Below are 24,767 nucleotides of genomic sequence, written 5' to 3'. Positions count from 1 at the left end.
GCGTCTCAAAATGTCATAGTTAAAGTCAGAGTTGATCCCAGTGGTGTCTCGGAGCTCACTGATTACACAGCGATGGTCTTCATGGATGAGTTTTCAATTTTTTCAATATTTTCTGATGTTTTGCTGGTGCTTGGTCATCCTGAACATTCGACATCTTCAAATGACAATCGACAGGCCTTGAATTGTGAATGCCATTCAAAAACTGCTGTCTCTAAAAGCTTCACAAAGCATTTCCAAGATTCTGATAGTGGATTTACCAAGCTTCACGCAAAACTTGATGCAGACACATTGCTTGACTTTGCCATCCATTGCAGACAAAATGAAACATGAAGTTGAAAAAGCACTCGTGTAAAAACAGTGTGTGTTCACAGGTTTGTGTTACATGGCAGACTGATGCAATAGGCTTGCAGAAGTGTGACCTTGGCCTCTCCTCTCATCTTCTTTCCCCAAGGCAGTTACAACAATAACAATTTAAGAACTTTCCAATACACTTCGTAAAGCAAATTCAATGGCAACAAGGCATGACCTCACTTTAGATTCTAGTGAACAGAAAATGCATCTGACAAATCTTTATCTACATGGACTTGATCATATTTTCTCAAAAAAATTAATGAGATACTTTTTATGGATGTATCAGTATTTCATGACATTTAATGAAGTCATCAGCAATAAATTTTGTTACTTAGCAGTATGATGCACTGAAGTCACAGAACACTTTTCAAACAGTGTGAGGCTTCATAATCTCTTACTCTATTACCACACCACAGTAAATCTAATAATTAAATGTGCAACAATTTAGAAAAATATCAACATTATTACAGATTTTACAACAGTGTACTTATCAAATAAGAGCAATTAGGTGTTGTGGGCAAGACTTATTCAGGCTACAATCAGTGACATTTCATTTTCATACTTGTCAATGTTTTACTTGTCTACTGATATTTTAAAATATTCTGTGCATACATTTATTTCCTTCAATTTAAAAGGCAAGGTCAGTAACGTACCTAGACCTTCAGAGAGATGGAAAGATGGTTTCCAAACACACTTAAGAATAAGGCTGTGCCATAGCTTAAGCAGTTAGTCACTGGCTTCCCACCACTGAGGTCTAGTCAAGTGGGATTTGTGATGGACAAAGTGGCGCCGGGGCAGGTCCCCCCCCCCCTAGTACTTCGGTTTCCCCTATTAATCCTCATTCCATCAAATTCTCCATAAGCAATATCACCAGTACAGGTACAATAGGACATATGGAAGCCGACGTGCTGAGGGGACCTAATATGGATTCCACCTCACACTATATGAAATCTTAACTATTGTAATCTATTGCAAACAATTTATTCTCTTATTGTAATCAGCCAATGTACAGTAACTGACTTGTCCTATAGCATGTAACAGTTATCTATAGACACAAAATAAATAAATAATTCTTTATTATTACATAAATCTACTATACTGCTTATATAAATGTGACCCCTTCATCACAGACCTTCCTTCTCGAGTTTTTCCCAGAAAAAGACCATTTTTATGTTATTATTTACATTTTTAGGGAAAGAGGTTGACTTGAATCTGACAACTCCTCTGTAAATACAGTTCTGTGACGCTTAATGCCTAAACCTCTTCCATTATAAAAGAAAGACTTTATAGTGTCAGCTTATATTATGGGGGTAATAAAAAATAACAACTAATATCAACCTCAGATTTGAAGTGCTCTACAGTGACAATAAATCTACCCAAATTCCAGTGACAGTTTCAGGGTTTGCTGAGATTACCACCAATCCAGTATATATCGACCACAATCTTTTTAGCATGTTTCCTATTCCATTCTAACTACCGCATGTGCATGTAAATGTTTAAGAATACAAATGGACTATATATTTACTATTTACAGATATATACTTTTTGTCAGTGAATTTCATCACATCTCATGAGTAAAATAAAAATTGTTTTTGTATGTATATATAATAAATTCTTGTGATGAACATTTCCCAGTGTTCCAATGTTTGTGAGGTTAGGTTTCACGAATAATTTCACAATAAGACTACAGCAAATTCTAATAATTACCAGTCAAATTTCCCAATCTGATCCTCATATATACAGAACGACCAACGAAAGGCCCACGTAAGTAGTACAAACACCGTCACACTATACTTCATATTATCAATTACAAGGTGTTAATATGGTTCAAATAAACATAAACAACATCCACAATATCAAAAGCATCATGGGTCATATCTCATTCTGCTATTTGATTCTCTCCCATGCCCAGAGAGAATACACCTCCTTTCTCTATGAAAACCGTGGAAATACTAGCAAAGAGGCGATAAATTCGGCAACAACGGCCACGTATTGCATCGGGTTGTTATTGTACTCAGCCAATGTACATTAACTGACTTGTCCTATATCATGTAACAATGATCTATAGAGACGAAATAAATCAATCAATCAACAAATACCATCAATACTCTGATAAATCCATACAGAATTCTGAGTTGTGTCGCAGCACAGAAGAAAATCTGGATCAGTGCCTCGTTGGACTCGTTGGGATTTTCCATCCTGTTACGTTGGTGGTATTGGACATATTGGATGTGGAGTTTTGTATGTGCACGTGTTTTGTCAGGAAATAAGTAATTTAAAGTCACAGTTCGTAATGCCAATAATTGGGGTCAAGAGAGATTTACTTTTTAAATCTCTCGGCCAAGAGTATAGTAAGTTAGTTACTAAATTTATTTTCTCAATATTGATGTGTCTAAATTACGTAATTGCGGCTGTCGGGTGTTCAGTGCTTCGGCGTAAATTTCACTTGCAGTTTTCAGGTTGAATGAGGAGAAAGTCCAGGTCACGTTATGAGTGATGGTCACATAGTCCGGCCTTCCGGCCAATCATCAGTTTCGTTATCTAACCCTTCTCGGGGCTCGTGACTAATCTGAAAGTCCTAACTTTTAATAATGTAGTCGTCATGGGACGCCCCCATAGGCGAGCGGCAGAGTCAGTCCCTTGTTAAAAGTATTTATCTTTATTATTTCTACATATGTTTGTAGGACTTACAGTCTTACTAATATACAGTATACATATGAAATGTTTTTGTTACATATATACAAGGCATATCTGAGTACAGGCTTTGTTAAGATGATGTGTAATCATACTTAGCTTATACAGAGAAATATTTTTAACTTTGTTGATTGGTTCACGGCAGCTTGTGAACCGCGAGTTTTAAGGCAGATATGAATTTCTGCTGATGGCCAATAACGTTTGGAATGAAGGGTAGTAATTAACTTGTGGATTACTTGATGGGATTATGTTTCACAGTGAGCATTGCAGTTTATGTATTGGATTTTATGTTTTGTCAGCAGTAGGTAGCAGTTATCAGCTCCATTAGCCATTTGTTCTGAGTTGCAGTTAGTAAGTAGTGTGGTACGTTGTGGTGTGGTATACTTTAGAGCAACATGTTTATATGTAAGAGACCTGTGTGAAATATGGATGTGCTAGAATGTGTCAGGGAAAATTTCAACATAAATTTCATGATGAAAGAGTTCCTAGCAGACAAACGATTCACAGTTTGATGAATAAACCTAGAGTAACAGGACTCTTAGTAGACAAGAAGCAAAAAACATAAGCTCTGAATGCTTACTGAGGACAAGTTAGATGACATAGGGGCCAGACTTGAATATACACCTAGAAATCTCTGAAACCTCTAGCTGAAGAGTGTCAAAGCCTAGTGCAGTAATGGCAACAAAATTACTGAAGCTTAGACCCTTTAAAACAGCAGTAATCCACTCCCTGCAGCCACATGATCCAGCTAGCGGGGTTCATTTTTGCAGTTGCTTTCTACAGTCTGTCACTGAAGGTGAAATCAGTCTACAGTTGACATTCATTTCCTATGAAGCGTGGTTTCACTTTCATTTCATTTTTTATTTTTCCATATATATCCATACAGGTTAACAAACCAGGATGTGGAAATGGTCCTTTTGAATACAGATACATCAACATGCATATACAAAATTGCACGAGTCAATCAAACAAAGTCACTTATATCAATCTATAAACATAAATAATATTATAAGGTAAAAATTTAATAAGATTTCATTTAATAGACATACTTAAAACATAACTTACTATAAAACTTGTAACACCATTTCATGTAAAATACCTATATTAACTAAATCAAATACAGTCACAAAATTACACACCTATGACCCATTATGTTTATAATATCAGCATCATCTTATTTAACTCCCATAGATCCATACAGTATATACTTCAAAACACATTGAAATCTATTAAAATTCTAATTTCTATATTCAAATTCATTAATCCAATCCAATAGTTGCTCCTAATGTCTTAAATAGGACTGCTGCAGACTAAAAGTGTATTACAATTGTTAAGCTATAATACATTTGCATATTAGAACCACTTATGTTGATAGTATTCCTTCATAGAATAAAAAGAGTGGTGAAGTAAAAATCTCTTCAGTGCTCTCTTAAAATTTAGCACGTCAGAAGTCAACCCTTTTAAAGCTTGAGGTAAATGATTAAAGGCTTTAATACCTGCTATATATGCACCCTTACTGTATTTTGTTAAGTTTACAGAAGGTAAATAGAGATTATTAAGAGAACTGGTTTTATACTTGTGAATCTCATCAATAAAATTGAAAAGATGGTTATTATTAATCATAAACAAAATTAATGAGTGTATTAATTGAGAATAGAATGTCATTAGTTCAAGCTTCTCAAATAAATGTCTACAAGACACTCTTGAACCAGAAATCATGATAATTCTAATAGCCTTCTTCTGTAGTATAAAAACATTGCCAGCACAGGAAGTGCCAGGCCAGAAAATTATGCCATAGCTTAAGATCGAATGTATATGGGCAAAATAAATTGACTTTAATGGACCTAATGGAATAAAATGCATTATATTTCTCAATGTGTAACGTGACCTTGAAATTTTGTTCATAACAGTCAACATGAGGGTATCATCAATGATTAAACCTAAAAATTTTGTTTCTGACGCCTTGATTAATTTAATTTGATCATCTTCAGTTTTGGAAGTAATGTTATAATAATTCATGGAACGAAATTCAACATGCTGAGATTTGTTAAAATTCAAAGTGAGGAAATTAGCTTTAAACCATGCATCACTGTCTTTAACCTTTTAAAGCCAAAAGGCGACATATGGAGTCACAAAAATAAAGTCATGGGGACGAATGACTCCATATGTCGTTGCGCAGTCCACGGGTGCAGCCAGCTTTTTAAAATCTAATTTTAAGTTATAAATTCTTGTTCTACTTACATCATTTTTGGACACCAGCTTTATAAGTTGTCTGTCTTCCCACCTGCATCATCTAACGGAATGTTGCCTTCATGTGAAATTCTTGGAAACATCCGGAAATCCAGAGTCCGACGTCACACTTCACGCACTTTGTCCGGACGGTTCTTCGTTTCCCACGCGAAAAGCACACACGACACCTCAATTGCGAAGTAGAGGAAGTTGGCCAGTGATGTGGTTTGGCCTCCTCTAATCGAGATATCTCCGATGAAACGGCAGGGGTTCGACCCCTGGGCCATTGATGGCGAGGTGGACCCCTTCCAGCATGTTCCGCACAAGAGCGAGACAAAATTCTCTGTGTGACAACAGGATGTAACTGTTCAGATCCAGGAGATGAAAAAATAGTTTACTTGTCCATTTTCAGGTTCGATGACAGATGCTATAACTGTTTGCCACAGTTTGCCCACAGCTCCACCTGAATAATTATTCACACTCCTCTTGCCATGCTGGTGTGGTGGTCCCCAGGTTGCCAACCAAGATGATGGTTCTTCGTTGAAATCAATTTCTGATTCACTTTCCTCAACGCCACTCTCAGAATTGTCGGTACAACAATCTGATTCGGAGTCATTTATGAGCTGAAATATGTCCGAGTCTACCAAACGAGACGGCGCAATGGTTGGTTCACAACTTTGCAGAATGCTAAATTTGACACTGCTTGGCTGTGGTATAAGGATGCTAACCTTGAAAGTTCTTATATCTAACTCCAGCAGAGTGAGAACAGAGAGCTTACTGATATATTGGGTTTTTGGACTTTATCCATCCTGATTTTTAAGATAACAAATAAAAACACGACGTTTCGGAAACTGGATCTGTTTCCATCCTCAGGTGAAGGAAAACACTTATTCAGTTGGGTCCGTTAGAAAGAGCTAGCCTCAATCACTGTTTTTTTGTTTTCCCTTTTTCCTCATTTATAATTTCCCATGTGCTTTTCCTTTTATTATTGGATTTGGAAATAATTCTATTGTAATATAATTTCTTGGTGGCAATAATCACTTTTGATAATACTTTACAATATCATTTATAGCATATTTTAAGATTTAAATCTTCACAATGCCTGCTAAGCAATAAGAGAACTCTCTTTCTTTTGCATGATATCCTAATCAAATTTGTTCTTATAAACATTATGCGTGACTTTTTTTTAAGTAGGTATAAAAATATCTTAGATACGTATTATGAAAATTGTTAAACATAGTATTAACATTATTATTCTCAAAGATGTTTCCCCAGCATTCCCAACTTAATAACTTTTGAAAATCTTCAATATTATTATTGTTATTTCTTATAAAAGTAGGGCCAGAAACACCATTAGGCACAGTAACATACCTGAAAGTAACAAGCTGTGCATCGTGATCAGATAGCCTATTAATACATGGCCTAATGCTATAGCTATGTCTGTTATCAATAAATAAATTATCTGTTAGCGAGGCTGACATATTAGTAATTCTTGTAGGAAACTTAACAGTATCCTTAAAGTTATAAGTATTTAACAAGGCCTCTAGTTTAGATTTCTTCCTGTTGTTATTTTCCAAGTAGTTGATATTAAAATCCCCACATATTATGAATTCTGACTTGCAGGGACACATAAATACACAAAATAATCACTACCGGAGTTCACAGAATCCACATCTAACACACAAACTCCCACTCCATCCAGTGAAATTTGGTGTCTGGTGTGCTGTACCTATGTACCTATGTTTTTTAATGAAATGTTTAATTGCGAAAGATATCTGTGTGTAGAGGGATAGCATTTTCAACACCTCCTGTGATCTGTGAATTGTAATTCATTCTGAACGTTATTGGCCATCAGGTATGCTGATTCATCAGCACAATTTGCATGCATCACGCAGCAGGCAGGGCCTTGGTTGCTGTGAAGTGCAGAGCCATGAAACTGCTCAAGAAAGTAAAAATCCTTCCTGCGCCGTGAAGGCAGCGTGGTCTTGTGAATATTTTCTGGCAGAAGGAAGCTGCAGTCAAATGCATAGGTATTGCAGTGGAAGTAGTGTCCATTCTGGTGCTACCCAGTGGGAAGCGGCTGTGGCCTGATGTATAATCTGTATACTTTTAGTATACAGCATCCTGTTGTACTGCATTATTTTCAACATATTTATTTTGATCTTTCATGCAACTTATGCTAGAAGTTTTAATTCAGAATGTAATTTTTAGTTAAAACTCTCATTCTTTCACTTTGTTTGTCCTAGTTTCTGAGCATGTTTTGGACTACATGGCCATCATCAGGAGTCCTAAAATTTATGCACTGTTGTAACACTTTTTATGATTCAGTTCTGAATTCTGAAGTATATTTTTCTTTGTGTGGAGTGTGTTTGGTGATTGGCATAATTTTTTGGGTGCTGTGTGTGTGTTGTTCTGTTGTGTCTTATGTAGTTAGTATTGTAAGGATTTCAGTAGGGTAAGGGAGGGGCTGTGAGGCATGGTGCTATTTTTAAGAAGAATGTTTTGTGGAAAAGAAGTGAGACCAGACTTTACTTAGTATGTATCCCTCCTCATGGTTGAAATTGTGGGGATATTTGTGACTGCTTCAGTTACACAAACAAGCAGTCAGAAGGTCAGTAAAACTCTAAAGTATGGCTACAGTTAAAGGCTTTTATTGTCATTAGCTCAGTGATGGGTAGTTGGTTGTGATAAATGGTGTTTAGAAATTCATCTTTGCTTCAGATGTTGGCGGCTTATTGTGAGCTAGACCTTCCACTTACTACTACTAGAGCCATGTGTTTATATCTCTTCCACAGAAACTTAGAACAAAGTGTCATTATGAAAGAGAAGTGAAGTAAAATACACTATATTATATTTAAGCATCCTGTTACATTCCATACTTCTATATGTATAATATAAACTCCGTCATAAATGCAACACTTTATTGTAGTTCTTGTCCTCCTTTCACACTACATGTTTTGGCCGCAAACTGCCATCATCAGGTGTATTTTACTTCACATAGCTGTCACACTGCACTCAATATTATCATTTAAACTCCAGATTTCCAGTTATTCATTGCTCTGTCGTCAATCGCCACCCGATATTCCAGAACTCCCCTTGTCGGTTCTTTTCAATTATGTTTAAAATCTTTATTAATATTGACTTGTCGATTGGTTTAAAATTTTTAATTCTCAATTTAGCTTTAATATTTAGATTTAAAATAAAGAATCACAGAGATACCTGCTCTGTGCTTATATGTGCTGCAGCAAACGTATTGAAGAAAAGCAGTGGCACGCACACAGAGAGCCTGCACAAAATATAACACGCGAGCTGTGCTAAAAGAAAGAGGTAGCCTCTACAGGTGCATTTTGGGAGTCACTAGCCTAGGTGGACTGCATTAACCTTGAATCAGTTCATTTTCTTTTTTCCTCAGCTGATGATCAATTCAGTGACCTTTGCTTTGAGTTTGGATTGGAGTTGGATGAAGTGGTAAGTACAGGTTTAGTACACAGTAGGGTATGAAAGAGTTTTGATGTCTGCAGCTTGCAGACCTGATTCCAGCAGGTACCATTTTTATATTGTAACCAGTTTATAGATCCTGTTGGAATGTCAGTTCTGAGATCGACAATTAGAGCTTCCACAGCCTTAATGTCAGTCTCGCCTCTGCACGGTACACCATTATCACAGAGGAAGCTCTGGGAGTGAAATTATGGCTGTCTGGTTATTACATCTGATATGAAAGAAATACCACTGCATAAGTAACAAATCATGACAATATAACTATAACACAGAATAGAGGATACACATCTGAGTGGCAGCCCTAATAAGGGCCTTGTTTTTCATTGACTTTTCACATTAGTCATCAAGTTTTGAGATCCATCAGTCAAAAGTTGAGAATATATGGTACTATGAATATAAGGGCAAAGTCTGCTGTGTATCACATCTACTTGAAGAAAGTGCCTAAAGCAACGGTCAACCACCATACTGCAATATGGCATTTTGTTTCATTACCAGAGGATGCAGGTTTAATTTTTAATAGAGAAAGCTTAATATAAATTAATACATTCGTGGTGTTGTATGTTACTGGAATTCTGGTTCCTTCACCTGCTTTCAGAGATGTTGGGAAAATATGTAATAAATTATAAATTTATGCCGTAACTCTGTGACATTAAGTCTCTCTTAAGTAGGGGATGGTAATCTAGTAAAAGAATTATAAACATGGAAGTTCATCACTACACAGAAAGGTGTCTTCAATTCACTTCTTATCCTCACAGCTTATATATGCATAATTCTGTGTAATGTTACCATCCTCGCTGTGTTGGACTCCCAAGTGTTCGTTCTCTCCTAACAAAAATTATATAAGCATTTCTTGTTTCCCCAATGCAGTACTATGTTTTATACTCTTCTCATTATACTTGATTTAGTTGCCCTAAACATATTAGATAATTATGAATTATGAATTTCTTCTTCATTAATTTGTCCCAGTGTTCTGTTTCGTGATATCTTTTGGTCAGGTTACTCTCTTCAGCACTTGTTCAAATATACTGTCAGTGTAGTGTGTTATAAATCATTACTTTTGACATTCTTCACATTGCACATAATATTTGTCTTACAAAACATTTCACTGCTTTCTTAAAATGTGTTATTGAAATGAGAATGTATTTATTTGTGGTTAATTTAATGGTGCTGTCAGTAGCCAAAACTGTATGTTGTTGAATGATAGGATGATTAACTGGAACAGATGTGGAAGTGGCCATGGCCTGTTTTAAAGCACTATTGTAGCATTCATTTGGAGGACTGAGAAAAACTAGAAAAATCTCAGTCAGGATAGTCAGTGTCTCAAACAAGATTTTAACCTTATACCTCTCAAATATAAGTTAGAAGCATTACTGCCTGAGCCAATTGCACATGGTTAAAAGATCATACATGCATGTATGCATATATATTTTCCTTCTAAAAACTGAGTTTGGGCAACCTTACTGAAGAAAAGGCTTGGGTGTTCAACAGAGATGTCCCATTTTGGTGCCCCTTAGGATCATCATTTATAGGCTGCACAGGTATTTCAACATAAAAAACTGGAACATGTATGTTTATAAATAATGAAGAAAATTCTCAAAGAGCACAGCTGTTACAAGCTAACACTAGAAAATACAACTGTATATGTCATTTCTGTTACTTTCTTACAAATGTTAGATACTTTATTTCTCTTGCTGTGGTTGCAACAAAGCAGTCAACTGCTATGATGCCATGGTGGATGGAGCAGCTGTTGGAAGAAGAATCCTGTATCACTCTAATGGTGCTCTGAAAGTAGTTTCTACTTTAAAGCAATTTCATTTACTCTGTCCTCCCTGAAGAGGCATTTTACTGTGCTTAAAGCATTAAACATGGAATGATAATTTTGTCCTGTACGGAAGTTTTACAAATGTCAGAAAGTCTTTGGAACTGCTGTCAACCATTCTGGTGTGTGTGTAACTGATCTTTGTGAAGGTATGTATAGTTAGTGTGGGGTTCTTTGCTTGGAAAGTGCACAGAAAATAAAGAGATACATGTTTCATCCTTTCATTTTGTGCACTTTATTTTCTGAAATATGTCCTTTAAAATTTTTCATTTTGGGACAGCTATGAAAACTTTAGTTACTGAGGCCTGTTAACTGAAGGCATCATCATGTTACAGATTTATACGTGGTACAGTCGTTAAGTTCGTGGACTGTCGTTTTGTTGCATCATATTACAAGGTATTCCCATACAGTTACATAGATCCACATCGGCCTTCAAAATAATTGCCGTTGGCTGCTATGCAAGTCTGCCATGTTGATATAGCTGTCAAAAACATTGCTGAAACATATTGGCAGTAAATTCCCGTACGGCATCTCTTGTGGCATTGATGACCTCCACAGACTACTGAAATCTACAACAATGTAGCTTTGCTTTCAAGCGGTAAAGGAGAAAGAAATCACATGGTGCGAGATCAGGTGAGTATGGAAGGTGTGGCAAAACGGTGACCTGTTGCCTTTCCAGTTCCTCTTGGATAAGAACAGAGCAATGTGCAAGGGCGTTGGCATGTAGCAACAACCAGTTCATGTTAAATGTATTGCTAGGGGATCTGCCTACTTTTTGGCAGAACTTTATGTTTGCCCTTTCAAACTACCACATTTTCAATTTCTGCCACTCGCTGTTAACTGCAGTTCACAATAGAGGCCATAGTTCTGCTTACACTGTTTGCACATAACTGCCTCTTGCTGAGACGAGAGATGAACTGACTGGGCATCATATCGAGCCTCAACCTATACACTGTAGTGCACTGCAACGCCACTTTGCGGCCAGTCCACGAACTTATTGACTATGGTGGTAGTTCAGAGGTCCTGGGCTCGATCATGTGTACTTCCATTTTAATTTTGTGCCCATAAACATATACTTAAATTTGTTGTCTGGCTAATGTGTTTGTACAGTATGTAGTTGAAAAGTGGGATATACCATTTTATTTAATGCAGTTTTAAAGAGCTTTCACAATTGGCGATTGAATACCAGTAGTAATGGGAACATTGTTCATTATCATTCTTCTGGAGTAGTTAACAACAAATGGAGCAGTTGCTGTATTGACACAGGAAGAAGAACTATTTGGCAGAATTTATAGGCTTGCAGAAATTGGGCTAACCTCAGGAAGCAAAATTATGAAAAAGAGTGCGACTTGATGAGTGCTATGAAATAGCATTAAGCAGATTACATTCTTTTTTCTTCCTTTTTAGAGGGGGGAGTTGTTTTGTCAGGTTTTCAGTGTATCTCAGACTAGCACAGACCAGTAGGATGACTGAATAATAAGATAGAAAGGCGATATAAGGAATTGGTCATATCCTAATTGAGGTACTATTCCTGCATTTGCCTGCAGGGACTGTGCAAGACCACAGTTAACCTCCAGATAATCTGCTGTTATTGCAAAGACTTGAAGTAAGCACCTTCCGAACACAAACCTACAGCTTTACTGCTATACCATCCTGCTTAGTAGAAAAATGTTGGAAACCAAAATAATGTCACTCCATTTAAAAGTAATATATTGTAACGTGTCTGCAATCCAGGAGAGGCTCTTCTACGTCTTGGCTCCTTACGCATTTGCTGCATTCCTTTTTCGTCTGATGTCTCCTCCCGGGCGTGTATCCTGTCGCGTTTTCCCTCAGTATGCTATTCCTGACCCAGTTCTTGCTGGGGGTCCTGTTACGCCGTGCTACTCTGGCACGGAAGGTCGTCCCCTTGCTGGAGAATCCCAACCTCTCGTGGGGTCCGCGCTTTGTCTGGGTGGTGTCCCTGAGGATGTCTATCTTGGGTTGTCCCACATTCGCCCGGCGGCTCGTCCCTCTGTGGTCGGCGGCCGATTCTTTACGCAGGCATCCGAAGGTTCCCTGGGGAGTCTCCTTCTTGAAGTCGTTTCTCCGACGTCGTGCCACTGTCGCGTGACGGGATGTCTTCCTGCTGTTCTTCTACTGTGCCGCATCCACTCGGCGGCTAGTTCCTCTGTTTGTGACAGCCAACTTCTTCTGGCGCCGCCGCTCCGCGGCCAGTTTCTGGTCCCAACGCCGTTTCTTCGGTTCTCCGACCGGTATTTTCGGGGCGTCTTCTACGGGGACTTCTTGATGCTCTGCCACCTCAGGTTTCCTGTGCACTGAGGCCGGCCCTTCTTCTTGCAGACGTGCCTCTATCTCTTGGCAGGCCATCATCTCATTGTGGTTGGCATTGACCTTGGCCTCGTTTGCCTCCATTAAGGCCAGCATGATGTCTGCTTTATCTTGGTTGGCCCTCATCACTTTCAGCATATCCTCTTTGTTTTTCCTCCAATTTTCTTGCATGGCCTTCATTTCTTCCATGTGGGCTTTTCTATTGGCTTCTGCCTCTTTCAGCATCATATTTGTTTCTTCTTGGCCAGCGCTGATTTTCTTTAGCAAGAGTTCCATCATTTGCTGCGTTTCCATTTTTGTTTTGTAGGACGCGTGTTAAAGTTCGAATATATATTTACTTGATTTCTGCATCCCATGACACCATCATCCACACTTACTGTGTGTCATGTGGTGAGAAAAGTAATGACCCAGCATATTTGAATTCTCACCAGCATGTACTTGTACATATCAGAAGCATGTTGAAAATGGAATCCCTGTAAATTTATAATGATGATGTAAAGGTAGGCTTCATTGACTGACAAAAGGATTAGATGGGGAATAGTACCTAAATTCTTCTGTTGTAGAGATTAATTGAATCCATGTGAAGACAAGCAATATTCCTCATGTGGATGCTTGAACCATCATAAGGTCTGCATCAGCATATGATAGCCAGACAAATATTCTTGTCAACAGAGGAAGGTGGATCAGTATGATTAATCTCTTCCTTCTGTTGTAAACACACCCAGACCAAGGATAAAATAATGGAGAAAAGTCTAATTTAAAGAAAGAAAGTCCAGTTACTATGACATATTCGATATGTTGCTCTTAACTTCAGATCCTCTGTACCATGTGTGACTAAGTGAGATTGTCCAGAATTCTGTAAACAACATCCCAAAGGCTCAATGTGAAATTAGTTCCATGATAATTTTTTGGTCACTGCTAGTGGTCAGTGAATACTGTTATTAGTATTTTGTAAAATTCCCTGATTAGGAGTCAGCTGAACTGTATGTATCCAGTATCCAGTAGGTTATATGATGTAAATCTAGGAAGGTAGGTTACTGCAGAATAAGCTGGAAGCATTCTTGTTAAATAAATCTGTGACTTTTCTCTTCAGACAACAGAGAAGCAGATGATAACTAATGAGCAAGGGGCTGAACAATCTGCTGGAGCATCAGAAGACATAGTATACAGGATAGAGATACCAGCAAATCGTTACGATCTCTTGTGTTTAGAAGGTTTGGTTCTTGGTCTTCTTGTTTTTCAGGGAAAGTAAGTTCAGTATCTTAATCTTATGTTAAGAATAGAACTGATTAGGAAATATTAATATAAGTGACTTTTTCACCATGTTCCATTAATTATCTTCTGACTCTTGATATTAAATCTCCAGCATGTCACTAGGAGACAAGAAGAAAACATAAACAGTTTGTAGTATAAAGTCTGGGAATGACAAGTTACATACGAGGTGCTGTCAGAAAGTTTCCAGACTAGGTCAGAAAAGAAATGCTGGCTTAACTTGCTCAATTTTGGCTGCCCTCTCCTTCAAAATAGTCTCCTTGGGGGTGTGTACAGCGATCCCATTGTTTTTCCCATGCTTCAAAACACCATGGAAGTAATTTTCCTTAACACTGTCGAGTACCGCTTGTGTTTCCCTTTCAAAACATCGTCCATTCAGTTCCATTTTCAATTTGGGAAACGAAAAATGGGGGGGGGATAAGTCCAGTGAGNAAAAAAAGAGGGGGGGGGGGGATAAGTCCAGTGAGTAGGGGGAATGGGGAATGATAACCCTATTATTGTTAGTCACAGTTTCTGTTTTTTTCATGGACGTGAGGGTGGGTGTGTTGTGATGAAGGAGCAATGCAGCACATATTCAGATTTCCTGGCAAACTCCATAACTGTTCCCAGTGGTGTCTGCAAGCTCATGGATTGTTCAGCAGCAGTTTTCATTGTTGAGTTCTCAAATTTTTTTTAAAAATTTTCTGTTGTTTTGCTGGTGCTTGGTTGCCCTGAATGTTAATCTATAACTGACACTCAACTGGCCTTGAAATGTGAGTGCCATTCAAAAACCACTGTTTGGTTTGAAGAATGTTCTCCAAAAGCCTCCTGAAGCATTTCAGTGGTTTCGGTAGCAGATTTACAGAGCTTCACACAAAACTTGATGCAGGCAAATTGCTCAATTTTGCCATCCATCGAAGACAAAATGAAACAAGAAGTCAAAAAAGCACTTTTGTAAAAACAATGCATGTTCACAGCACTGTGTCCCGTGGCAGACAGTTGAAATAGGCTTGCAGAAGTGTGGCCCTGGCCTCCCCTCTCATCTTCTTTCACTGAGGCAATTAAACAATATCAGTCCAGGAACTTTCTGATACCACCTCATAGAATTACTTTTTTAGTGTTTGGTGGGGGAAGGGGTTAAATTTTTGCAATATACCAGTGGTTATAAATGGAAGACATAGAATGTAATTTCCATTTTACCCTTTTACTATTGAGCCTGGTGCTGCAAGCTGTAGAGGGATTGCCATGCCATTTCATGAAATTTACTGTTTTCACAAGAGAGATCTCTCTGCCCAAAGGTAAACAGCAGAATTAGTTACTTGATTGATCACTTTTCCCATTTCTTCTGTATGTCCATGCCACAACATTTTGTTTTCTGTTCACTGCACAACAGTCTCCCTTATTTTCCTAATTTTTTTTAATTACCTCAGCTTGTCCCTAATCCCTTCATACAGTTACCGAAGACAAATGTGTTTAAATGTGAAATTTTTAAGACTGGACACTTGCTATATGTAAAATGATGATTCATAGGCAGATTATTATTAAGGAGTGAAAAATCTTTAATATTATAGCAATGTATTATGTGAGACTGTCTTCTGGGGTTGATGCCATGTAGCCTGGTAGAAATATTGGCTTCTCAGAAGAAGATGCTGCTTCAATCTTCAGGGTAGAGGAGTGCTAAAGATGGAGGTGGCTCATTTTTCTAAAACATTGGTAAACTTCTACCAGACTACATGGGATCACATCCCAGAAGACAGTAGTCTTAATTGTGGTATGAGTTCACTAAATTTGTATGGCATACCTCTTATTGTACAGGTTGTCTCCACCACGTTACAAAGCTGTGACGCCAGAAAAGGGCTCTGTACAGAAACTCATCGTGACTCCTGCAGTAAGTAGAGTGTAGCAGCAGTTTTTACAGTATTTGGCTTTATATGCCATAAATTATTGTGTTAGCACAATAATTTGCAATGTATAAAGCCAAATACAATACCAAGTGGCGAAAAGGAGAATGTTAGCCAGGCTACCGCTTGATATTGTGCAGAATTTGTGAGACCTTCTAGGCGTTTTCTTAACAGGAGTGCACCCATGTTTGGTAGATTAATTCCTTGTTATTCTCTGTACCATTTGTCTCTCCAGTACTTACCGTAGACAGAAATCAGTCATTCCACAACTAATTTCGTCGCAGGTATCACACTTAATGAAGTCAGGAATAATGTTTTATATTTAAATAGTACATTTATAATTAGTCACCACATGGAAAGATTATTTTGAGTGAAAATATGAAGCTTTACTGATAAATGTATTTCTGTGCCGTATTCTGTGAGACAGTTTCATCTTCAAGAAGTCAGTGAACTTTAATTTGAGATTTATTTAAAATATTATGCACTTTGTGCACTAACATTTATGGATTGAAGAAAATTTCATCAGTATTAGGTACATGCTCATATTTCATGACTTAGACGTTTGACAGTTTTAAAAGTGTCATTTGTTTGGGAAGGTAATAGTAATGTGCTTAGTCATATTGTTTCTTTTTCTCTTTTACATACACACGAAACACATCATTCATAGAAGGCGGGTGTGACAGCACAGGAAAACAAAGTAGTCACCTGGGGCAGCACAATTTTAGGGGCCACACAATTTACAGACTTTCTTTTTCTTTTTGTTAAATGAAAATAATTTTTTGTGATCTTTTTCTATGGCTATTAAATGGCAGTAATCTAGAATTGCTATGTAACAATGCAAACAAGAGTGCTTTAAGAATTATGACAGCAGTGACAGTTTCCACTGCAGCATCTGCAAATGTCATGTTATTAATTCTGATGAAATTTTGAGAGAGTTAATTTTTAAAGGAAGATGTGTTCTAGGAAGGCAAAATGAAGGTGGCTAGATGTCTTGATGTTTGACAATGGAATCAGCTGACAATCTAAGCCCTTGCAGACAGTGGTGGCCATGGCAGTGACAGCAACAACAAAGATTCATTTTCTAAAGTGGGGGGAATGAAGGCTTGCATTGGCCACGCAAGCGTGCTCACACACACAAACACAAACACTCAACATGTTCTCTCCCCCCCCCCTCCCTACCAACTACCATTCACATCACATTCTTGTGATCAAAAGACCTGGCAAACAGTATGTCTTATTTATGTTTTTGTAACTAGGATGATCTCCACATCCACATGAGAATGTACTCTCAACGGGATTTATGGAAGGTGAATAAATGAAATGAAATGAGATGTATGGTTCAGATCCCAGATTAGTCTTTTCCATGCTGACTGAAGTTTCCGTTGTTTTCCTCAGTCCTTCTGGGGAACTGTTGATTTATATTTTAATTTAAAATAATGACCACTTTGCTTCACTTCCCTCCAGCCCGTTAATCATGTAGGCTTCATTCCATATTTCATACAACACTGCATTATGTGCCATACCTTACCTCATTTGACAGTATGTAATCATAGCAGCTGATTCAGTTTTGTAAAATAACCACCATTCTTCTCTGCTGTTTGTGGTTATCAAATTTCCAGACAAAACTGATCCGACCATATGCAGTGGCTGCAGTACTAAGGAATATCACATTTAACCAGGACAGTTATAAGAGTTTCATTGATCTTCAAGACAAGCTACACCAAAATATATGTAGGAAACGCTCTCTAGTTGCTATTGGAACCCATGATCTTGACACAGTTGTAGGCCCCTTCACATATGATGCAAAGCCACCCAGTGACATTAAATTCCAGGCTCTGAATCAAGACAAGGAATACACAGCAACTGAACTAATGGACCTTTATTCGGTGAGTACTTACAGTGCTAAACAGAATGTTATTCTGGAATATCAAATGGATATTGTGTGTGCAAATGTGTAGTCAGAATGCTGAAAATGTCATAAATCACACAAGAAAGTAAGAAACTGAGTTAAGAGCAAATACTTCCTCACCTGTGTGTACTGTCTGTAGTGATGTTTGTATACTGTATGTTGATGATGATGATGATGATGATGGTCTGCCTTTCAGACCCATGCCCAACTCAAGCAGTACCTTCATATCATCAAGGATAGTCCAGTGTATCCAATTATCTATGATAAGAATGGTGTTGTTCTTTCTATGCCACCAATAATTAATGGAAATCATTCAAGGATTACACTGAATACAAGAAATGTATTCATTGAGTGCACTGCATTAGACCTCACAAAGGTATGTTCATGTCACCTCGAATTCAGCAAGAACGTCAATACAGTACTGCTATGAGAGAGTCCATTAGGAATTGTAGTTGAGGACATGCTGATATCTTCCATAGTGTCCACAGTTACTTCGAGATACTGTACCCTGTTGTTGGTAATTCATGTTGTGTTAGATTTCTGTTTTTTGTGTGTGCGTGTGCGTGCAAGTGAGGTCAGAAGTTTGTGACCCTGGTATATTAGTACAGTTATTTACTTTTTGAAAATTAGCCATCTTTTTTTTTTATTTAAGATCATTTGAGAGACTGTACTCTTTCTCCCTCCTCAGGCAAGGGCCTACTCAGGTGGGTGCAGTCAATAGAGCTATGTCCTATCTCTGGATGTAGCAGAGATATTGGTATCCCTGTCAGTTGGGCCCAAATGAATAGGCTTTTACCTGAGGACAGGGACAGTCCATTGTCCAAAATATTCGTAAACAAAAGCCAGGACAATTGATAATGTCCAAAAGGTCAAGATAGGAAAAAGTAAAACACTTCCAGTAACAGGCTGTGTAGGCCCATATGGTTGTCAGACTTGGAGCCTCCCACATTTTCAATAAAATTGACTCGCAGGCGGCAATGAGATTTCAAAAAGTCAATAGTTGTATCGTATCATTATGTGACAGCTGCTAGATAGGCAAATACACCAGAGATGTTTCTAGCAACGGCTTGGCAAACACATTCCCACAGCAACAAATCAACATGCAACAATAGAGGTACTTTTGGAAATTGGGTGTTTCTATGTGGTCATTGCCAAGGAGTTACAAAGAAAACAGTTTGGGCAACCAAGTGAGTTCTGTACAGGAGTTTGTGAAGACTTGAGCTGGAGGCAGAGGAATAGCCATTATTGTTGTCGTTACGAGGATACGTATATTAACAGACTGAGAACACTAGACTGTGTTCTCTAGTGAACTGTAAAGTGTGGAAATAGTGTTTTAGCTATTTTGCAGCTGCGACCTGTAAGTGGTCAGTAAATCTATTCACTAATCCAAACACCATCTGTAGTCACGCCTACACATGACAGTATTGTATGTTTTAGTTGTCTTTTTTAATGCTTGCCTATAATTGGCTTCTTGCTATTGTCATGCAATGTAAGGAATGAATCGTGATGAAGAAGATGATATTTAATTTATCATCGGATTTTTCAATATTGTTATTATGATGATTTAACTAACATGAATCAAAGTCCTTAAAAATTAGTTATGCTCTACATTTTATGGAATCTGAAGGTTCACTACCTTATTCACAAAAGCCAATTGCTACTGTTGCTGCTACCACTGCTACTGTTGCTGCTTTTGGTATTATTATGATTGTAACAGTTCTTTGTATTTCTGACCAGATAAGCAAGCAAGAGTCTTGTAATCTTTGTAGTGATCATAATTATATTCATTTTGTAATTTTCAGGCCAAAATTGTTTTGGACACATTAATATGCATGTTCAGCCAGTATTGCATAGACAAATACACTGCAGAATGCTGTGAAGTTTTGCTACCTGATGGTACAGTTACAAGATACCCAGAATTAGCTTATCGTGAAGAAGTTGTGAATATACAGAAAACCAACACATATATAGGAATAAGGTGAATGGATGTTCTTTGTATTATCTGTTCTTATTTTGCAATTAATTTCAAGCTTGAATCAGTCTTTCAGTTTTTCTGTTACAATATAGCTTGTTTGAACTACACTTCCATACCCTTCCCAGAACTTCACCTGTTATTTGTGTGACTCTTGGGAAGACTCAGTAAGACCAGTACTTCAGAAAATGCTGATTTAACAAATCATTTGGGATAAAAATATAACCATTAAAACTTAGCAGGAAGACAGAGAAGTGGAAGAGGTAATGTACATTAACACTGTTGAAAGTTGAAAGGTTTTCATATTCATAGAGTAAAATTACTTTGAAAGAAAAGAATCCTAGCGATGATTATAAAGAGAATTTGTGTGGCCATGAAAGATTTTATCACCTGTTGGAGGTATCATTTGTCTTACAAAACATTACTGCTTTATTTGCATATGCAAGTATAAAGATGGTGTGTATAAAAATGAAGTTTTGACGGGGTATTATGATAGAAACAAGGCAGGATAAAATCCTAAACCAGGAATCTGTAAAAGATTTGAAAGTACGGTCAAACTGTAGTGTGTTATTGGTCTTGAGTTGGTCACTGTAAGTGATCAGTTATATATCTTATTATGTTACGCCCCATACTTTGTACGGTATACAGTATGGGGAACTGCTAAATGTAATAAATAAATTTTTTTTTATTATTGGTATGTTTTCATCATAATTTGTATCCTTTTTTACACATCACAGTGCAATTGGTAAAATAATTGTTGTGCACTTGTTTTTAAGATTCTAATGGAGTTTGTTCTTCATTATTTTGCATTAGCGAACCAGCAGACAAAATTGCCAAGCTACTGACTAAAATGTGTCTGAAATCAGAGGTAGCAAACTCAGAAGATCAAGTTATCGTTGAAGTCCCTCCATCCAGACATGATGTTATTCATGCATGTGACATATATGAAGATGTGGCAGTTTCTTATGGATATAACAACATTAAAAAGACTATTCCTAAAACAGCTACAATTGGAGCACAGGTAAGCTTAATGCATTGATACTCAATTACATGGCCTATATTCCTATCTTATAAAAGTAAAAAGATAAAGCTATCCCTGTAACAGACTTTGAAGGCCCATAGGGTTGTGAGACGTTGAGGGTCCCACATTATCTAGACAATCAGCTCAAAGATGGCGGTAAGGTTGTCAGCCTTATGCACCGGCCGCGCTTCACTCCCCAGGAAAATTATTTATTTAATTCCTGGTACTCATTTCTGTTAGAGGCTGAGTGAACCCCAGGACCATAGTGTGGCCAGAAGGATTAAATGAATATTTTAATTAATTTCACTGAAATATTGTTCCACTTGTGAGATAATGTGTTTTCCAAGTTCAAGTATAATTCTGATGTTAAAGCTGTCTGTACTCCAAGCTTATATAAAAGTAAATTCTACCTTTTTCTTCTTTGCCTTTGTTTTGTCCAGTCTTCTTTCTCTGCAGTTTGTCCCTCCTCCACCCTTCCTCTTTCTTCATCTTCTTGCTTGCCTTCTTCTCATACTCTGTGTTTTTCCCCTCCCTCACCTTCGTTATAATCATCTTGCTTTGTTCCAAGTGTAAAATGTGACAGTAGATGAAAAGCCTCTTTTTCATTTTCTGCCAAAGTCTACACTTTCCCCCACTTTTAACATCAGGCAGTCTCATTGAAGGTTTTTAGACATACCAGCATCATTATAATCATTGGAAATTTTCTGCTTTTGCAGTTTCCACTCAACAAGCTGTCTGATCAGTTGAGGGAGCAAATAGCTCAAGCTGGTTTCACTGAAGTGTTGACTTTCTCTCTGGTATGTACTATATATTCCAACTGGTGCTTGTAGATTACTGAGATTCTTAGGAGACTTTGATGATAGTATAACTTTTAACATGTTCATTGCTACCACTGGGCTAAGCCATTGTAAACAAATACAGATGTTCATATTTGAAAACACTGATGCTTATATTGAAAACATTTTGAAAAGTGGTACCTGTTACAGTTCCTCAAAACTTGTTCTGTGGCATGGTAGTGTTTTCAGCAGGTAGGTAAAGTTGTTCCTGTGCTTAATTAGTTAAGCATTGCCATGAACACATATGGGGGAGTGAAGATATAGCTCCACCATACCTGACCTTCACATTAGATGGAGGTGAATGGTCAGCTTCATGCCCCTGCTTCTTTTCACCGAAGAAATGAGTATGGGTGAACCCCAGAACCAGTCTTGTTTATGGCATATAACTGGGGCTTATACTAAAGGAATAATCAAATATTTCAGCAACTGGTGTATGCAAGATTTCTGATATGTTTTTGGAATTTCAAGAGTATCTTCACATATGCAGCTCATGCCTTCTTGGCAGTGACTCTCATAAGAATGCTACTGCTCAGATGGTGTACAGTCGATGTATTCTGTAACGGATTTAACAGCAGAGCTGAATTATCAGCTTGGGTTTGAATTATAAGTAGGTGCTAACACAGAAAGTATAAATGGTGGTTAGTAACTATCTGATTGTTGTTATAATACCAATATTTAGAAGGAAATGACAGTTTTTGAAACATGTATTTTTTTACAATGTAATAAAAATGAACGTTTTTAAGTAGTAAATACTTCCAAAGTAAAGTATTATAATAATAATAGTTTTCTTGGTTTACCCTAATGACATTGTACAGCTGCATAGGTTACATACATCAAATAGGTGACCAGAAACATTGTGGGTGGAGAGAATATGGAAGTAGTAATAGCATAGTACAAGATACTACCTTAGAATTAAGCAAAACAGCAGATTGCCATAGGATTCATGAGCTCTGTGACTAGAGACCTGAAACCAGTGCAGAGGTGCTACTCAGTATACCATAACATGGAATTATGTTAGTGTTTGGTTAAAAACCGGCCTGGTCTCAGATTTTAGATGGATACTAGCTAGCACACAAATGGTAAGTGGTAATCTGAGCTAATGTTCAGATATGCATTGTGTTTACCTGAACCACTGTATTTATGTTTTCATTTGCCCAGTGCTCAAGAGATGACATAGCTACAAAACTTGGGAGGAACATAAATGATATTCCTGCTGTCCACATCTCAAACCCCAAAACATTAGAATTTCAAGTAGCAAGAACCACTCTTGTACCTGGACTGCTCAAAACACTTGCAGCAAACAAAAAAATGCCACTGCCAATGAAACTTTTTGAAGTTTCCGATGTCGTCATTCGAGATGAGACTGCAGGTAATAATCATGTTAGTATTCCTGTCTTAAATCTTTGTTCTGTATGTTTTCTTACTGCTTCTTGAGGACATGTGGTAGCATAGTTCGTTGAGGCACTAAGCTACAAGCTGGAAGGTTGCGTGTTCAAATCCTGTTTGGGTCACCACTGGATCTTTCAATTAACCTAGTTCTTCCAGCCACACTATGGCCCTAACCTCTTAACAGAAATGAGCACCAGGAATCTTCCTGGGGTTGAAGGGTGGCCACCAGGCACATAAGGCTGACATCCTCACAGCCATGTGTGAGCCGGTTGTCCACAAAATGTGGGAGCCTTGACATCTGACAACCCTATGGGCTTCCATGGCCAGTTACTTTACCTCTTATCTCACTGCTGCATGTCAGTTATAAGTGAATTTCTGTTAAGGGTCTTACAGTTTCAGTATCTGCAGTGAAATTTGGTTCACAACAAGTGAACTGATTCTTTACAATCACTGCCTTCATAACATTTAGAAAGGAAAAATTTCATATATTTTTCCAGGAGTAAAATTCCTATGTTTCCTTTCCGCCACCATAACTACAGAAAATGCTGATGACTGATATTCTTGTATTATTCTTTAAATAGAAATATGAGTTAGTTTCACTGACTGTCTCAAGATATTGTCCTAAAACCAAGACAGTATTATGGTAAGTGTATATGCATATCCCATTAGATTTGAACATTAATACTTGTATAAAAAACACATAAACTTTAATTGACTCAAGTAAAGCGGTTGGTCTAGAAGTAAACACAGAAAACTAAGTATATGATGCTGTCTCGTCACCAAAATGCAGGGCAAATTCATGACATAAAGATACAAAACAGATGTTTTGAAAATGTGGCACAGTTCAGATATTTGGGAACAGTGATAACAGATCGAAACCTGATTCAGGAGGAAATTAATAGGAGATTGAACTTGGGTAATGCTTGCTACCATTCAGTCCAGAACCTTATGTCTTCTCTTCTGCTGTCCAAAAATATAAAAATTAGAATATACTAAGGGCGTTCCGTATATAATGCCTCCTATTTTTTTTTTTAAAGAAAACTACAGCAGATACAGAAATCATAATAATGCAGTTAAATAGAGCAAGATTTCAGCTACTTACAGCTATTCTTCCACATAATCACCACCATTTGTTATGCACTTTTGCCATCGATGAACAAGAGCCTGTATGCCACGCCCATAAAAGTCTGCGCCAGCAGAGACTAGCCACTTTCTTACAGCTGCAGCATCGTTGTCTGGAAAATGTTGCCCATGTAGTCCGTCTTTCATAAGCCCAAAGAGATGGAAGTCTGAAGGTGCTAAATCGGGGCTATAAGGTGGATGTGGTAGGACATTCCAGCCAAACTTTGCAGTGTGCGCGGTGGTTGCCAAACTGTTACGGGGTCTAGCGTTATCGTGTTGCAAGCGAAAGGTTGTCTGCTTCTCTGGCCTGACTCGGGAAATACGGGCTTTCAGCTTAGTCAGCATCGTCTTGTAGCGTTCAGAATTGACAGTCCCTGGTCGATATCTGCTGATCTGTTCGGATGAGGCGCTGTTCATTGTGAGAAGTGACAGCTGAGCAGGGACGCC

At 37.8% G+C, this 24,767-nt stretch overlaps 2 protein-coding genes across 7 annotated transcripts in view; one reads left to right on the top strand and one right to left on the bottom strand.

Moving 5' to 3' along the window:
• LOC111870822 (ER membrane protein complex subunit 1) overlaps positions 1-2,233 on the bottom strand; it is a 35,555-nt gene extending 33,322 nt beyond the window's left edge. Inside the window, exon 1 of one of the 2 annotated variants that reach the window (XM_023863389.2) lies at positions 2,059-2,233. In XM_023863389.2, coding sequence (XP_023719157.1) covers positions 2,059-2,150 — 92 coding nt within the window. In that variant the 5' untranslated portion in view covers positions 2,151-2,233. The remainder of the gene's footprint in view (positions 1-2,058) is intronic. The other variant, XM_023863390.2, reaches the window with a different exon arrangement.
• Positions 2,234-2,369: 136 nt separating this feature from the next.
• LOC111870820 (phenylalanine--tRNA ligase beta subunit) overlaps positions 2,370-24,767 on the top strand; it is a 31,877-nt gene continuing 9,479 nt past the window's right edge. Inside the window, exons 1-10 of one of the 5 annotated variants that reach the window (XM_033754016.1) lie at positions 2,370-2,592; positions 8,687-8,742; positions 14,013-14,167; positions 15,986-16,058; positions 17,691-17,957; positions 18,177-18,356; positions 19,783-19,958; positions 20,766-20,973; positions 21,690-21,770; positions 22,968-23,189. In XM_033754016.1, the coding sequence (XP_033609907.1) occupies positions 2,409-2,592; positions 8,687-8,742; positions 14,013-14,167; positions 15,986-16,058; positions 17,691-17,957; positions 18,177-18,356; positions 19,783-19,958; positions 20,766-20,973; positions 21,690-21,770; positions 22,968-23,189 (1,602 nt within the window). In that variant the 5' untranslated portion in view covers positions 2,370-2,408. Of the gene's footprint in view, positions 2,703-8,665; positions 8,743-10,414; positions 10,741-14,012; positions 14,168-15,985; positions 16,059-17,690; positions 17,958-18,176; positions 18,357-19,782; positions 19,959-20,765; positions 20,974-21,689; positions 21,771-22,967; positions 23,190-24,767 lie in introns of those variants that run through there. The other 4 variants (XM_033754014.1, XM_023863386.2, XM_023863387.2 and 1 more) reach the window with 4 other exon arrangements.

The sequence above is a fragment of the Cryptotermes secundus genome, unplaced genomic scaffold (assembly GCF_002891405.2).
Source record: "Cryptotermes secundus unplaced genomic scaffold, Csec_1.0 scaffold596, whole genome shotgun sequence".
NCBI lineage: Eukaryota > Metazoa > Arthropoda > Insecta > Blattodea > Kalotermitidae > Cryptotermes > Cryptotermes secundus.
The sequence above is the reverse complement of the archived record's forward strand: the minus strand, read 5'-3'. Positions and strand labels throughout refer to the sequence as shown.